General features: G+C 35.9%; 1 protein-coding gene across 3 annotated transcripts in view; it reads left to right on the top strand.

Moving 5' to 3' along the window:
- Positions 1-17120, top strand: part of MIPOL1 (mirror-image polydactyly 1) — a 373501-nt gene that overhangs the window by 40143 nt on the left and 316238 nt on the right. For 2 of the 3 annotated variants that reach the window (XM_033188225.1, XM_033188224.1), the window contains 2 exons: positions 12209-12346; positions 12937-13015. In XM_033188225.1, coding sequence (XP_033044116.1) covers positions 12997-13015 — 19 coding nt within the window. In that variant the 5' untranslated portion in view covers positions 12209-12346; positions 12937-12996. The remainder of the gene's footprint in view (positions 1-12208; positions 12347-12936; positions 13016-17120) is intronic. The other variant, XM_033188223.1, reaches the window with a different exon arrangement.

The raw sequence follows: 17120 nt of genomic DNA, 5'->3' as shown, positions 1-17120 counted from the left end.
ATCCGCCCATCTCAGCCTCCCAGAGTGCTGGGATTACAGGCTTGAGCCACCGCGCCCGGCCTCTACTTTCTATCTCTATCAATCTGCCTATTCTAGGGACCTCATATAAGTGGAATCATAAAGTATTTGTCCTTTTGTATCATTTTACATTCCTACTAGGGGTTCCAATTTCTCCATGACCTTACCAATGCTTGGTATTTCCAATTTTTCTTTCTTTTTTTTTTTTTTTTTGTGAGATGAAATCTTGCTCTGTCACCCAGGCTAGAGTGCAGTGGCGCGATCTCGCTCACTGCAACGTCCGCCTCCCAGGTTCAAATGATTTTCCTGTCTCAGCCTCCTGAGTAGCTGGGATTACGTGCGCATGCCACCACTCCCGGCTAATTTATGTATTTTAGTAGAGACGGGATTTCACCGTGTTGCTTAGGTTCGTCTCGAATTCCTGAGCTCAGGCAATCCGCCCACCTCAGCCTCCCAAACTGTTAGGATTACAGGCGTGAGCCACCGCGCCTGGCCTCAATTTTTTGATAATAGTCATCTTGCTGGGTATGAGTCATAACTCATTGTGGTTTTGACATAGATTTCCCTAATAGCTCATGATGTTGAGCATCTTTTCATGTGTGTGTTAGCCATTTGTATGTCTTCCTTGCAGAAATGTCTAATCAAGGCCCCGCCCCCGCGTCACTTTTTTTGGCCTGTTGAAGGCTATAGTAGTGTGTTTCTTTTGAGGCTGTTCTAAATTATTATTATTATTGAGACCCCTGTCACCCAGGTTGGAGTGTAGTGGTAGAGTCTTGGCTCACTGCAGCCTCTGCCTCCTGGGTTCGAGCGATTCTCCTGCCTCAGCCTCCTGAGTAGCTGGGACTACAGGCATGCCCCACCACGCTTGGCTAATTTTTTGTATTTTTAGTAGAGACGGGAGTTTCACTCTGTTGGCCAGGCTGGTCTTGAACTTCTGACCTCAGGTGATCCATCTGCCTTGGCCTCCCAAAGTGCTCGGATCACAGAGTGAGCTACTGCACCTGGCCTCCAAATTATTTGCACACACTGTTCCTTGTTGTGTGTGATCGTTGACAGCTGTTCCTTTAGCTTATGTTCAGCTGGTGTTTTTATAGAGTTTTCCTGGAATGCCAGGGCCTCTTTCAGTCTTTGCAAATTGCTTGTGTGCTGGGACACTCCTTTACCCCTTAGATTTAATCTGATCCAGGGGATCAGCCTGAGGTGAAAGTTTAAGATCTCAGGTCTTTTCTGGGCATGCCTCTTGCCTGGCCATGTGTTGGCTTTCTAGATTCCCCAGTATACTTGGCTGCTTGTCGTGTGGTCTTGTGTTAATTTCCCAGAAAGTCTTGCTGCAGCTTCTCTTTCAGGTCATAGATGGTCTGTCATATGTTTCCCCCAGTCATTTCTTGGCCTGGGTCTCTGTGGACCTGTTGTCACTTTGCAGCCTGTACAAGCAGTACCTGCCACTTTTCTTACCTGAGTTCTGAGCTAGAAGAAACAGAGGAGTGCCTTGTGTCAGTCCTTCAGTATCCCCTGGACAGGTCTGCACAGACATGCACAACAATTTGTCTGTCAGGTCTTCTCTGTTCCCTCTAGTTAAAGGGAGGAACTGCTTCAAGTACAGGACTCCCACTGCACCGGGTGGGGGATGGGGGAAGAGCAAGTGAATAAAGCCATATAATACTGTGCCATCATTTTGAAGATGCCTTTTTCTTGATTTGGCATTTTTTTGGTTGCTGTAAACCTTTGTTTTCTATAGCTCCAGCAAAGTTGGTTCAGACCGTTTCTGCTTTGGTTCTTTAAAAAATTCTCTCTGGGATAACAAGAGCATACATTTTTCTAGTCTACTATTTTACTAACATCTCCCCACTTTGACTTTGTTTTAAAAAGTTTTATTGTTGTTTGTGGAGGCTGGGTCTTGTGTTGCTCAGGCTGATCTTGAACTTCTGGCCTTAAGTGATTGTGCCACCTTGAAGTTTTGATCTTAAGTAGTTAACTTTTGCACCCAACTTGGTGGGTGATTTGTGTCTGGTTAAGACACTGTGCAGGTGCTCAGAGATATGTGATTGCTATTTAAGGAAGGAGAGAATCTGTGTGGTTGAACTCTAACCCTTGAGCCAGTTTGGTCTCAATATTCTCGTGGACTGCTTGGTTAAGTCCTACTCACTGCCTGTTATGGTTTGTTTTGGTATGTGAACATTTCCCTTGCTTTCAAGCTTGCTTTTGTCTTTGAAATTTTGAAATTTTTTTCTTCTCTTAGAGACAGAGTCTCAGTCTGTCACCCAGGCTGGAGTACAATAGCGCGATCATAGCTCGTTGTAACCTTAAACTCTTGGACTCAAGTGATCCTCCTTCCTTGGTCTCCTAAGCAGCTGAGACTTACAGGCAAACACTATCTTCTCCCTTCTGTGAAATAATTATTCAGTGAATTTTGCAAGAAAGTAAATGCTGTATGTTCTCTTTTATTTTGCAATATATGTTTTAACTGTTTGTTATAAACGATTGCAAACATACACAAAAGTAGAGAAACAGAATCACAAATGCCTATGTATGTATTACCCAGGTTTGACAATTATCCTTCATGATTTGTATTGGTTAATCTTGTTTCATATATATCCCATATTCTACCTGTCCTGTGAATCCTGCTGTTTTTCCCCCATCTCCCATTCTCACCCCAGGATAATACTTATTAGTGATACAAACTTCCCTCAGGAGGCATATAATGTTTGTCTTTTTGTAATAGTTTTAATAATTGTTACAGGATAAATATTCAGTTTTGGTTTCCCTTCATTTTATTTGAATTTAAGAAAAGATTTTTCTTAAAGAATTAATAATATAAAATGCCAGGTTACTCATACAGTCATTTTGCAAGTAGTAATCATGATCATATTATATAAATCACCACATCATAGAAATGAAACCTTCTTGAAAGAAGTGCTATTCTGGGCTGGGTGCAGTGGCTCACACCTGTAATCCCAACACTTTGGGAGGCGGAGACTGGTGATCGCTTGAGCCTAGGAGTTCAAGACCAGTCTGGGCAACATGACGAAACCCCACCTCTACCAAAGAAAAAAAAAAAAAATAGATGGGTGTGGTGACTTGTACCAGTGGTCCAGCTACTCGGGAGGCCAAGGCAGGAGGATTGCTTGAGCGTGGGAGCTGGAGGTTGCGGTGAGCCAAGATCACATCACTGCTCTGCAGCCTGGGCAACAGAATGAGACCCAGTCTCAAAAAAAAAAAAAAAAAAAAAAAGGTATTATTTGTATTTTTTTAAATGAAAAATGAAAAGTCATCAGTGTCTTTTGGAAAGTCTTTTAAAAGTAGCATACATTGCTTAATTTTTTTTTTTTTTTGAGACGGAGTCTGGCTCTGTCGCCCAGGCTGGAGTGCAGTGGCGCTCAGCTCACTGCAAACTTTGCCTCCTGGGTTCACGCCGTTCTCCTGCCTCATGAGCAGCTGGGACTACAGGCACCCACCACCACGCCCAGCTAATTTTTTATATTTTTAGTAGAGACGGGGTTTCACCGTGTTAGCCAGGATGGTCTTGATCTCCTGACCTCGTCATCTGCCTGTCTCAGCCTCCCAAAGTGCTGGGATTACAGGCTTGAGCCACCGCGCCCGGCCTGCTTAATTTACTTAATACTTGGACAGAACACTGTGCAACTGTATTAGTATTAATTTTATCGCTAATATTTTTAGCTTAGTTGATTTGTCATTTTGAGATAGCTTTTTAAAAATGTATGTTTGGAAACAAATTTGTAGTTGAACATGTATTTCTGGATCCTAAGAAATTATAATGTAAAAAAAAGAGTATAACACATATAATTTATAACTGAAATTATAATCTGAAATTGCAGGAAGAATAAAACTAATTGTTTCTTCAAGGAAATTTGTATATATAGTTCAGCTTCTTATGTTTTTTCTTTTCACAATGTATTTTTATCCCATGTTATGGAACATCTGTTTTGGGATCATATTCTTACTACATGCTTTTCATTAATGAAAACATTTATTAAGAATTACTCAAGAAATTAAATGAGCTTTTGTAGTTTCTCAGAAAAATGAATGGAGGAGGCTGTGACATACTTGGTAATGAACAAGAAATTGGAACTATAAGTCTAATTTATTTTACTATCTTTAAAATCTTCATTTCTAGTAATTGTATTCTATAACCTGTAAGCTGACTTTAATATTAAAATTTTTAAAAATGAAGTACATAGGTTGCATGTAGCACTGTCCTTTGGGATTGATTAGCTACAATAATTTTAGCAAATTACATAGATAAAATACTGTGTTTTTTGGTGTTTCTTTGAGACATGTCTTACTCTGTCGCCCAGGCTGGAGTGTATGTAGTATGCAATTATGGCTCAATTATAAAATTGTCATTACATGTTTAAAACTCAAACTATAACTTGTTATTAGAATATATTTATTCTTCTGTATATGCCTCTGTTTGTTAAGGTCTTCTTTGTCAGTATTTATTGTAAAACTACAGAAAATATGGAAAATCACTAAATGGCTTTTGTTCAATTTGAGAAAAATCTGTTAGTAAGCATTATAATATATGATGAATTAAAGACCTAAATGATTATTTTTACTTTATTTCTGAAAGACATTTTCTGATAGCTATTCTTTTGTTTGATTTCAAGTCGCTGCTTTATAACAGTTGTCATTATAGATCAGTTTAGCTTGCTCTAATATGTTTTCACCTTTAATTTGCCAGGAACTTCAGTTGGCTGTATGGAAATGTAAACCTTTGTATGAAGGTTTCATTGCGTCAGAACTTGGCACCCACAAGGATCTTAAGCAAACAGGCTATTTGTTCCCTGGAGAAACTATTCTATAATCTGACTTTGTTTTTATATTCTGTTCTGTGCTAGATTAAGTGATTTAGTTTAGTTTTGCTTAGGGCAAAACGTTTCAGGATATTTTAGAAAATCCTGGTATGTGATTACCCTCTGAAAATAATATTAGTTTTAAAATTTTGCTTTTTATCAGTAGGCTTTGCAGTGCCATATTCATTCTCAAAGTGTCATTTGCAGCTGGCACTAAAGACTACTGCTGTATTCAAAATAGTATATTGTCTTATCCTCCAAATTTTGAAAATGTGGAAACCATATATTTGAAGCACTAAGTATTAATTTCCTCTTAATTTGATGTCCTTTTATGGTTACTTTTTAGAGAAACTACCAGTGGGTGACACACACACATACACACACACACAGGTATATTATAAGGAATTGACCTGTGTCCCAGGATCTGCAGTCAGAAAGCTGGTGACCCTGGAGACCCAGCAGCGCAATTCCAGTGCCAGTTTGAAGGCCTGAGGTCTAGGAGAGCCGATGGTATATTTCCAGTTTAATGACTAGCCAGGTTGAGCCCCAAAAGAGTGAATATTTCATAGTCTGAAGGCAGGAAAGGACTGGTGTCCCAGCTGAAGGCAGTAAGGCAAGAGGAGATCCCTCTTGCTTTCTAGAGGTCAGCCTTTTTGTTCTATTCAGGAACTTGACTGATTAAATGGTCCACCTACATTAGGGAGGGCAGTCCACTTTACCCAGTACACTGATTCAAATGTTAATCGCATCCAGAAACAACCTCACAGATACACCTAGAATAATGCTTGTAAATATCTGGCCAGCCCATGGCCTAGTCAGGTTGACACATAAAATTAGGCTAGGTTCAGTGCCTTATGACTATAATCCCAGCACTTTGGGAGGCCGAGGTGGGAGGATCTCTTGAGTCCAGAAGTTTGAGACCACCTGGGCAAGATAGTGAGAACTCGTCTCTATTATGGGTGCGGGAGGATGGTGAGGGGGTGGGATGGGGAGGCGGGCGGAAACCATTACATTGACCTTCAGTGATGGGATGTAATGAGTCTTTTTTGATGGTAATTTTTTGACTACTAAAGCATAAACAAAGGGGAACTATCTGTGATAGACATAAAATGTAATAATATATTTTGTCAAAAGCCTTTTCTGCATCTATTGAGATAATCATGTGGTTCTTGTCTTTGGTTCTGTGGCCATGAGAGAAATGCAAATCAAAACCACAATGAGACACCATCTCACACCAGTTAGAATGGCAATCATTAAAAAGTCAGGAAACAACAGGTGCTGGAGAGGATGTGGAGAAATAGGAACACTTTTAGACTGTTGGTGGGATTGTAAACTAGTTCAACCATTATGGAAAACAGTATGGCGATTCCTCAAGGATCTAGAACTAGATGTACCATATGACCCAGCCATCCCACTACTGGGTATATACCCAAAGGATTATAAATCATGCTGCTATAAAGACACATGCACACGTATGTTTATTGCGGCACTATTCACAATAGCAAAGACTTGGAATCAACCCAAATGTCCATCTGTGACAGACTGGATTAAGAAAATGTGGCACATATACACCATGGAATATTATGCAGCCATAAAAAAGGATGAGTTTGCGTCCTTTGTAGGGACATGGATGCAGCTGGAAACCATCATTCTCAGCAAACTATCACAAGAACAGAAAAGCAAACACCGCATGTTCTCACTCATAGGTGGGAACTGAACAATGAGATCACTTGGACTCGGGAAGGGGAACATCACACATCGGGGCCTATCATGGGGAAGGAGGAGGGGGGAGGGATTGCATTGGGAGTTATACCTGATATAAATGACGAATTGATGGGTGCTGACGAGTTGATGGGTGCAGCACACCAACATGGCACAAGTATACATATGTAACAAACCTGCACGTTATGCACATGTACCCTAGAACTTAAAGTATAATAAAATAAAAATAATAATAAAAAAAGAAAGCAATGACTAATCCTTTTCAGTAAGACAAAAAAAAATGTAATAATATAAAACAATTTATTTTCATTATAAATTTTTTAAACTTTAGACTCCTGAATTTAGACGCCTGAATTCTGAGACAATTGTAAATAGTCCCTAATTGAACTAAGAAATGTGGTTTTTAGAAATATTTGTTTAGTTCTCGGAAACTCTTTCTTACATTTTGAATTTCTCTATTTCAAGAAATTCTTGCCATATGTATTAGTTTATTTTGAACTTTTTAGTCCAGTTAATCCAAGCAAACACGGCAGCAGGCAAGCAGTCAATCAATCATAACAAAGTATAATTATAAAAGATTAATTAGGCAATAATAGTTTTTTCAAAGTTTCAAGGGTGTCATGAAGATCACTTTCTTTCTATTCATTTTGGGCCTCTCAGTGGTAATGTAATGTCCTTCAAGGTTTCCTATTAAATTCCATATTAATTATAAATATTTAATTATTAAATTAGAAGTAATACATGCACCCAATTAAAAAATCAAATTATACATATAAATATAAAATGAAATATAAATGTTTCTTTCCCTAATTTTCTCTCTCTCCCCACCCCAACTCACAGGCCCTTTCTTCAGACTAACCACTGCTAATGGTTTCTTATGTATACTTCTGTAAAAAAATAATGTGCCTATTCAAGCATGTACATATATGTGAATTTAATTTTTCTGTTTTTAATTTATCCATACTTGGTGCCTGTATTGTTTTGACCAAGGATATATTTGTATAGGAATCTATTTGTCTTATTCACCATTTTATATCTAACTTCTATAATAATGTCTGACTCATAGTATACACATAGTATATATAGATCTCTTGCATTTGTGGTATAAACCATATAGGTTTTCCATATAGTTGAGCCACATTTTATTTATACCAATTTTCTATTGATGGACATTTATATTAGCTCTAGTTTCCTGCTAGTCATGTCCCTCCACCTGTCTGTCCATCCACCTGTCTGTTCATCAAATGTTTACTGAGTCCATATTTTATGCCAAATACTCTTCTAAGGATGCAGAGATGGAGGAGAAAATCAAGGGCCCTGTTTCCATGTAAGTTGCTGAGATATATCAAAAAACAATGAAATAAAATCTAAACAAATCAGTTTCATGAAGGCAGTAGTGCAGGTAATGTGATGAGAAAAGAGTTTCTACTTTAGATGGGATGGCCAGGCAAAACCTTTATAAGAGATGACTTTTGAGCAAGGCCTGCATAATGAGAAAAATGGCTTAGAGATCTAGAAGAGAGAATTCTAGGCATAGAGTATAATAGCAAGATAAAAGCTCTGAGGTTAAGAATAAGGTTGGTGTGTTCGAAGAACAGAAAGAAGACCAGCATGACTGGAGCATGAATTTTTGTTCTTATGAGTAAAAACTGCTTCAATGAATATCTTTGTACATAAAAATATATCTTACATATTTTTGTAAATATTTTTAGTAATGGAACTGTGGGGTCAAATAATTTAAATATATGCCTTTTAAATTTGTAGAGCTGTGGTACAGGGCCACTATTATCCCTTACCCTTTCTTCCTGAACCTCTTCTTGCTTTTCATAGCTCTGAGGAACTTGAGTTGTCTGGAGCTTCGTAAGGAGTAGGCACACTGGGTGAAAGAGATTCTTTTAGGGAGAGAATGTGTCACGGGCCATAAATTTTTGAGTCTTTTGTATAATAAGATGAAAATCCAATAGTAGGATATGTGCTTATATTGTGTTGTGTGATAATATATTTGGCTCTCTGAAATAGCATGCTTTCCTTTTTATGAAACTGTTTTAATGCAGAAATTATCAGCATTTCTCAAGCTAGAAAATACAAAATTCAGAGTTTTTCTGAAATTACAGTTGGATAAAATGAAGTATTGTAAATGATCCCTAGTTTGATACTTGGATTCAATTTACACAAATTTGTGATTAAGCTAAGAAAATATGAAAAATGTGGCATAAACCAAAGTCAGCTGAAAACGTTTGGTGAAGTGTGGCTTTTGTGGAGGAAGGTAGGAAGAGCATCTCCTATTTAAAATGTTTTTAAAAATCCTGGATACTGTTACATTGGGGAATGAAATCCCGTTTTTAAATGCTTCTCTGTCAAAAAGGCATTATTTAATTTTAAAGGGTAAATGTCAGAATTACTTACAATTTTTTAGGCAGATTAGAAATTTCAGACTGGTCAAAGAACAAATTTTGTTTCATGAAGTGTTTTAATGCTGAGTAAATAGGAGAGTCAAGTCATATTTGAGAGCGTAGGGATGTTTGTTTAAATTTTTTCAACCTACTTTTTTTGATGAGTGCATGTAGGAAACTTTATCAGATATATTGAGATTCCTATGTACCTAGAGAGAGAGAAGGGTATGCAGGTTGCTTAATTATTAATTATTTTTCTTTTCTTCTTTATAGTAAGACTCACTTTCTTCCTTTTTTTTTTTTTTTTTTTGTAAGACAGGGCCTCGCCAGGCTGGAGTGCAGTGGCACAACATTGGTTCACTTTAGTCTCCATCTCCCGAGTTCAAGCAATTCCCCTGCCTCAGCCTCCCGAGTAGCTGGGACTAGAGGCACACACCGCCAAGCTGGGCTCATTTTTTTTTTTGTAGAGATGGGGTTTCACCGTGTTGGCCAGGATGGTCTTGATCTCCTGACCTCGTGATCTGTCCGCCTCGGCCTCCCAAAGTGCTGGGATTACAGGCATGAGCCACCATGCCCGGCCACTTCCTTTTTTATATACTGAAAATTTTTCAGAATTAAAAATAACTTGGAGGAATGAGGCTAGGAATTTATTATGGAGAATATTTTAATTTAACAGCTGCTCATATGTCTTCTGTTGGTTATAGTAGAGTTTTTTTTTTTTTAAACAGGTAATTTTTTCCATCCAATTTATAAACAAACTTTAGCTGGAAATTGATTTTACGTTGCCTCTTGAACCTGGTGTAGATTAGTAATAACGTAATTTTTATGTTTTGTCTGTAAAGTAATAAGTTAGCATTTGGATTAAGAAACCCAATTTATCTGATTGTCTACTGTAAAATCATCCCACTAGTTTTAATGTGAATATATAATTTTTGACCGAAAACAATTCTTGATATCAAATCTTTAAGGTAAGGACGGAAAGTAGTATTTTATTTAGTCTTAATCCTTTGTCCTAAAAAAGATAGAAGTATAAATATGTTGCATGTTTACAGAAATCTTCTCCTATTATATGTAGATATGTTTTAATTGTTTGAATCATTAAAACATCTAATTTTTGCTGAATATGCAAATGTGTCACTAAATCTGTTTTTTAAGATTTTTCCAGTTTAATGTCTGAATCCAAATTCATAAAGAGTTGGAAAAATGAGATGTCTGAGCTATAGGATTCACAGGGATTTCATATGAAGCCTATTTAATCAGGATAACACTGTTATTAATATTCATAATGTCAGCTGGAACACAAATGACAGACTATGAGGCCTAAAAATTTTACTTGGTGAATTTATTAAAAGTAGCTTAAAAAATTAATGGAATTTAAGTAAAGTTGGTGAATATGAAAATCTTGTGTTAGCAGAAAAAAAAATCTCTATTATAACTTTCCTTTAAGACCATTTTGCATTGATGTCTTTTGACAGATTTCATTGGTACTTAAAGAAGAAAGATGCATGAATGGTCATTTAAGAGGATTTAAACACATTGGCACATTAATTTTTACATGAATAATAAGTACTTTCCAAAAGCAATTAACTTACAGTGTACAAGATATGAATTGAAAAATAAGACTGTGACATCAAGGGCAAAGCAAATGTGCTGTACATTTTAAACTTCGTGACAGACTTTTTAATATTTTGATTTTTTTATTTTTATAGTTTGTGCTGGTTATGACTTAGAGTGTGGTTATTTTAATGCATTTAAAGCAAATTTAAAGAACATTAATTTATTGGTCTCTCTGTCTGCAAAAATATTGGTGTAGTGTTAAGCATTATCTTCTGCCAAGGACCATTTGCATTTTTTTAAGAAGTAAACATTTATTGTGTTAACTGCAATATTTTGTCAGAGAACATGTGCAAATTACAGAAAGGCAATGGGATGATACTGTTTGGGTTTAAGGCTACTAATACATATTTTTAACACAGGCTTATTGGTTATAACATAACTTAAGAGTATAATAAATAAGCTTCTGAAAGTTTAGTCTGAAAAGTTATGGACCACTTGAGTAGTTAGTATGTAAGTACATTTGTCCTGAATTTTAGCCTAAGAAGGTAAAATGTTGGGGATGACCTAAAACAGAATGCATTTTTGTGTAGTACTTAGTACTCTTTACATTTTGAAATATGCCTATAATGAGAGTTATAAGAGTACTCAGGTTTTTGTTTTGATTATTGAAGTTTATTAAAAAATTAGTTTTAGATCATTATGTAAAGTCACAATAGTATTGAATATTTTGTTTTACATTTTCCATGCATATTTTACCACATATAAAAGCATAGTTTAGTTATTATCCATAACAGTCAAGTTACACTTTGCCATTGAGAGAACAGAGGTATTGACTGGCAGTCTCGTTGGGTACTAGAAGTTTCACTTGCAGTCTGTCATAAGCATTATTTGATTTCATTAAAAGTGTAGAAATTGCCTATATAAAATAGATGTAGTTTGGGACTCAGAGCTTTATTGGACGAATCATTAATTATCTCAGTGTCCATAAATTATCATAATATAGGTATTAATTTAGATTTTTGTTATAAGTCATGGAATCAAATTGATATATTGGTTATTTTGTCTAGAGGCTTTCTAAAAGTTGGGTTTTGTGGAATTTTTTTGACTCTGAGTTATTCCTTTAAATGCCCAGGAGAGGGCAGCATTTTACTACATCAGGCTTATAAAAGAATTTGCCCTGCTTAGACTTTCAATGTTTCTTGTAATTACTCCCAGTATATTTGTTGCTTGCTTATGAATTAACTTGCATTTATGGAACTAAATCATTCCAATCATTTAATTACACCTGAGGAGCTGAACTATAATTGCTTGCTTCCAACTAGGATCTGATATGGCTTGAGCAGTATTAATTTGGTGTTTACTTTTCTGAGTGCTAAAAGCATTAAAATGATTGTGCAATGGGATTACATTTTACTAATTGCTGGCATTCATTAGCTGGGTAAATGATGAGGAAGAGTGACTGTATATTGCAGAGGGATAAAATTATGGTTTTAAATAGTATATTACTAAGCACATTAAGGCCTGTAAGACATGTTTTAAAATACTCCAGAGGTTATTAAAGACTGTATTTTCTACATGTCTTGGTATATGAATCTCTTATTAAAATACTGCAATTATTATTAACCTTTTTGGGCAATATGTAGGGAAATGGCTTCATTGACTGGAACATATTTCTTTGATATTAATAACTTCCTATATTTTCAGCTAATCCAAAAGTAAATGAGAAACTTAGAAAAAGATTGCCAACTCCAAATCAACATATTTAGAGAAAATTGGAAAAGGAGAAGCTTACTACAGCTTTATTTGAGGACTTTTTAAAGAACGCAGGGTTCTATCTGTGAGGTAAATCTAATTTTATTCTCCTTAAAAGCATAAAAAAAACAAAACACTTGCATAGTGTTTTATCATGTTTACTACGAAAACAAGAGAGAGGAGTATCAGTAATTCCACAAGTTAGTGATGGTCTTTATGTTTTTTAAAATTAGAGTAGTATTCTTGAATTTCTTTTGTAAGTAAAATTTATAAAAGTAATCTATATGAATACATACACAGTAAATTCAAATCAGTAAATTTGAAACGTTTGGTATAAAATTTATGGCAAATAAAGTAAAAATGTATTTTTCTTAAATGCTTAAAATTATAGTTGGAGAATATTTCATTTAAATAAATTAAATGGTTCTCTACCCAAATCAGCATGAATGTCTAAAAAGCTTAACCTGAACTGTATATACTAAAATATAAGTGTGAAGAAAAGAACCTTTTTCTGAGAAAAAGATTTAATTTCGCCTGTTGAAATTCTCAGTTAATTGTCCCATTATAAATGTTTTAGAAAACCATTTATTCTGTAAATTCTCTGTTAAACAAAGGTAAGGTTTAGGTGTGTTCTGATGTATTGTTTTCAGTTTATTTATCTAGAGTTGACTTTATTTTAGCTGCAAATCTTGGAGCAAAAACCAGAGACATTGCCAGAGCAAACAAGAACAGAAATACAAATGGAGAACTGGTCAAAAGGTAAGGACTTTTAAGGTATTAATACCAAGCCCCAGGTGTTGTGCTAGTTCAAGGCACTGAGTGAAGTGTGTTTATTCTAACCAATATATTAGACAGAGGTAGACAAGCGTGCACACACACACACACACAAAACATGCACACAGAGACCCAGGGATTATGAAAGAGATAGAAAGAAAGACACACAGAGAAAAGAGACATACACACAGAGAGAAAGGGACACACACGTGCACACAGAGAAGGAGACACAGAAAAGACATTGAGAGAGGGAGAAAAAAAAAGACACACCAGGAAAGAGAAACACACCTACATACAAAGAGGCAGAGGAGACTGAGAGAATGACTGTGACAGAGATGGACGGAGCCACATTCAGAGAAAGAAACACACAGAGAAGGAGATCCTCAGAGAAAGAGACACAGGAAGGAAGAAACTTGAAGAGGGAAACACATAGAGGCACAGACACACACCTGGAGGCTCACAGAAAGAGAAGCATACACAGAGACTCATAGAGAAAGAGAAATACCACAGTAAGAGAGACTTGGTGAGAAAAAGACAGATGTATAGTGAGGGAGAGATAAAAAAAAGAGACACACTGAGAGTGATAGAGACACAGGCATGAGATGAGGACAGATACAGAGAAAGAGACGTACATACAGACAAGGGACATATATAGTGAAAAAGACAAGATATGTCTCTTTCAGACATATAGTGAAAGAGACAAGATATATATATATATATATATATATATATCTTCTCACAAAGAGAGAGAGAAATGCCAGAATGAAAAAGAAAAGTCTACCAGAGAAAGAGACACACATAAAGTAAGGAGAGAGACTAGAGAGAATGAGGGACAGACATGTATATATGCAGACAGAGTAGAAAGACATAGATCAGAAGACACATATACTGAAAAATAGACTAAGACACATATATGAGACAGAGAAGAAGATACTCACAGGTATGCACATGTGGAGGAACACAGCCTGAGAGGCAGAGAACAGTCAGAGACAGATACAATTTGAAAGACAGTCTGAAGACAGAGACAGACTGAGAGATGGCCTGAAAAACAAATGGCAGGAAGGAAGGATGAATGGATGGATGGATGGATGGATGGATGGATGGATAGATGGATAGGTGGATGGGTAGATAGATGGATGGACAGACAGACAGATAAGAGCAGCACACATAAAGGAGGGGGCAAGAGATATTTAAGATCTATTACAGTAAAATGTTGAAAATTTGTAATCCTTGGGAAATGATTCTTTCTAAATGTGATATTACATATATTTGAAAACTTAAACCTTTATGTACATCTTTTAAAATTTCCTCATATTATAATTTAAAAAATAGGATTCTTATTAAAACACTGTATGCATCTCTTCCTTTTTTGGTTCCCCTTCCCCCAACAGGGCTCCTGTTCAGCATAGTCCAGCCACATTTTTATCCTTTTTTGAAGGTTAAAGTCCATTTTTGAGGACCATTCTATAATCATTGTACTGAATAAGTTAGCAATTATATATTCTTTTGAGGGATAGAAAGATCTGAGTGCCTTTTTCTGATTTCTGCATTTTGTTTTTGATATTTATACTGTTGCAAATTTTCCTGCTGTTTGTACCCACCATTAGTAATTTCCCTTTTTATTTGTCACACTAGGCTGCTTATTATGAGTTTAGAATCCAGACAGCTGATTTAATTCTATGTAAAACAATAATATATAATATCTGGGTAAGATAGTTAAAGGTTTTTTGTGCAAAGTTAATAGTGCATGTACTATGTGACACTTAATTTTGGTGTGCTCTCTATATTCAAATTGTGGATAAGAATGTATTGGTATGAAGTTAGGAGCTAATTTGTTATAGCTATGTTTATTCATTTATTTGAGTAAGTAAGTAGATACTCTTAACAGCTCAAAAGCATTTTACTCAATTTATGTAAAAAGAAAAAAGAAGCAAATAATGATGCATTTGTTGCGTTTCTCATTCACACATCGTATTGCTGTAAGAGTCATGTTCAAATTAGAGACCAAACAATCTTTAAGGAGTGAAAGGAGTTATTTTTAATATATCTAAAGAGATAGAGACTGTAGAGGGAGTACTGCTGATAAATGTCCAATAATCAGGAAGGATTTCAAGGAAGGAACTGATGAAGCTCTGGGATACTTACGAAAAGGAAAGTTTTATGGTTGAAGATACAGATGCGTAGACAGTTTACAGTAGGCACAGACTACAGCAGACATGACTGATACAGCATTAAGAAAATCCACATTTTTACAGGCATCTTTTTGACATTGGAAAGAGGAATAAGACATTCCCATTTATAAGGATCTGTTGCTAAACATTATTAGGAAAAAGGTCAGATGCGGTGGCTTATGCCTGTAATCCCAGCACTTTGGGAGGCCAAGGCAGGTGGGTCACTTGAAATCAGGAGTTCGAGACCAGCCTGATCAACATGGCGAAATCCTGTCTCTACTAAAAATACAAAATTTAGCTGGGTGTGGTGGCGCACACCTGTAATCCCAGCTACTCGGGAGTCTGAGGCAGGAGAATCACTTGAACTCCAGTGGCAGAGGTTGAAGTGAGCAGAGATCATGCCATCACACTCCAGCCTGGGCAACAGAGGGAGACTCTGTCTCAATAAATAAATAAATAAATAATATTAGGAAATAAACATAAATATTTTAACTTTTGAGTCTTGTGATAACAGATATGTTTAAACAGTAAAATCTCACATCGTCATCTCCCTGATGGCAGGGTTCATGGGATTTATCTTAAATCACAGATTACTTCAAAGCTACCTTACATAAATGTTCCTAGTCAGTTCCTTTGAATAGTTATTTTATTTAGTATAATTTTACTAATTAAAAAAATTGAGTTAATTAAAACTTGTATTACACAGATATGGCTTTATTTCATCTTACAAATTTCATTATAAAGAGTGCTGAAGTGGCCATTCTTTTCCTAGCTTTACTGTAGAAACACTTCTGAAATATTTTAAGTCAAAGAACTGATAAGATTGATAATGTAACATATATAACCATTTATGTTTTTCTTTGTTTTTGTCATTGTAGACATTTTGGAAAATGGAAAGCTGAGGTTGGTAGGTGGGCTGGGTGATGACATCTACAAAATAACCCAAGTTCTTTTTTTTTTTTTTTTTTAAAAACAGTCTCACTCTGTCATCCTTGCTGGAATGCAGTAGTATGATCATGGCCCACTGTAACCTTGAATTCCTGGGCTCAAGCAGTCCTCCTTCCTCAGCCTTCTGAGTAGCTTGGACTACAGGCCTGAGTCACTGCACCTGGCTAATTTTTTTTTTAAATGGTTTGTAGAGGTAGGGGGTCTCACTATGTTATCCAGGCTGGTCCCAAACTCCTAGCCTCGAGCAGTTCTCCTGCCTCAGACTCCCAAAGCACTGGGATGACAGGCAAAAACAACTGTATCTAGCCCCCATGTTTCTTTTAAGTAGTTGAAAAAACAGTCCTGAATGAATGTAGTTTGTAAGTTGATAAAAACAATGTGTGTGTGAATAAACATATATTCCCAGCAAAAAATGTGTTACCATCTTCAGGCCTTTTAAGGGGTAAGTGATGTTTTGCCTTTTTGTGAAAACTTCTATTTAAGGGTTCTCTTTTGAAAAAAAAAAAGAAAAAAATGAAATGTCATAATCAAAGGAGTTTATACCCTCTGAAATAATGAGTTGTTGTTATATTATTGGTTGTTTAGCCCTGTTTTGTATTTACTTATCTACATAACTGTAAGAAAAAAGACACAGGGATCATAAATCTCATATGAATAATTATTTGGAATACTGTTGTAAATTCCTGATCATTTCTTAAATTAATGTTGGGATTTTTATTAGCAGATACATGGTCTAGTTATTTTATAGCATACAGCAATTCTTTGCAAACAGTTTACATATTATTTACAGGTAAATATGTCTGCCCTAAGTATACATACTTGCAATTATGTAGGTAAAAATGAGGTCTGGATACCAGTTAAATTTAGAAAATTGTGAAACTTATTTAAATTTAGAACCTTTAGGGGTCAGTGTTCCCTAAGAAAGGTTACAAAAGGTTACTGTGCCTACCAAAATTAAATATGAAATCTAC

This window comes from Trachypithecus francoisi, unplaced genomic scaffold, assembly GCF_009764315.1.
Source record: "Trachypithecus francoisi isolate TF-2019V2 unplaced genomic scaffold, Tfra_2.0 Lachesis_group3, whole genome shotgun sequence".
Lineage (NCBI taxonomy): Eukaryota > Metazoa > Chordata > Mammalia > Primates > Cercopithecidae > Trachypithecus > Trachypithecus francoisi.
The sequence above is the reverse complement of the archived record's forward strand: the minus strand, read 5'-3'. Positions and strand labels throughout refer to the sequence as shown.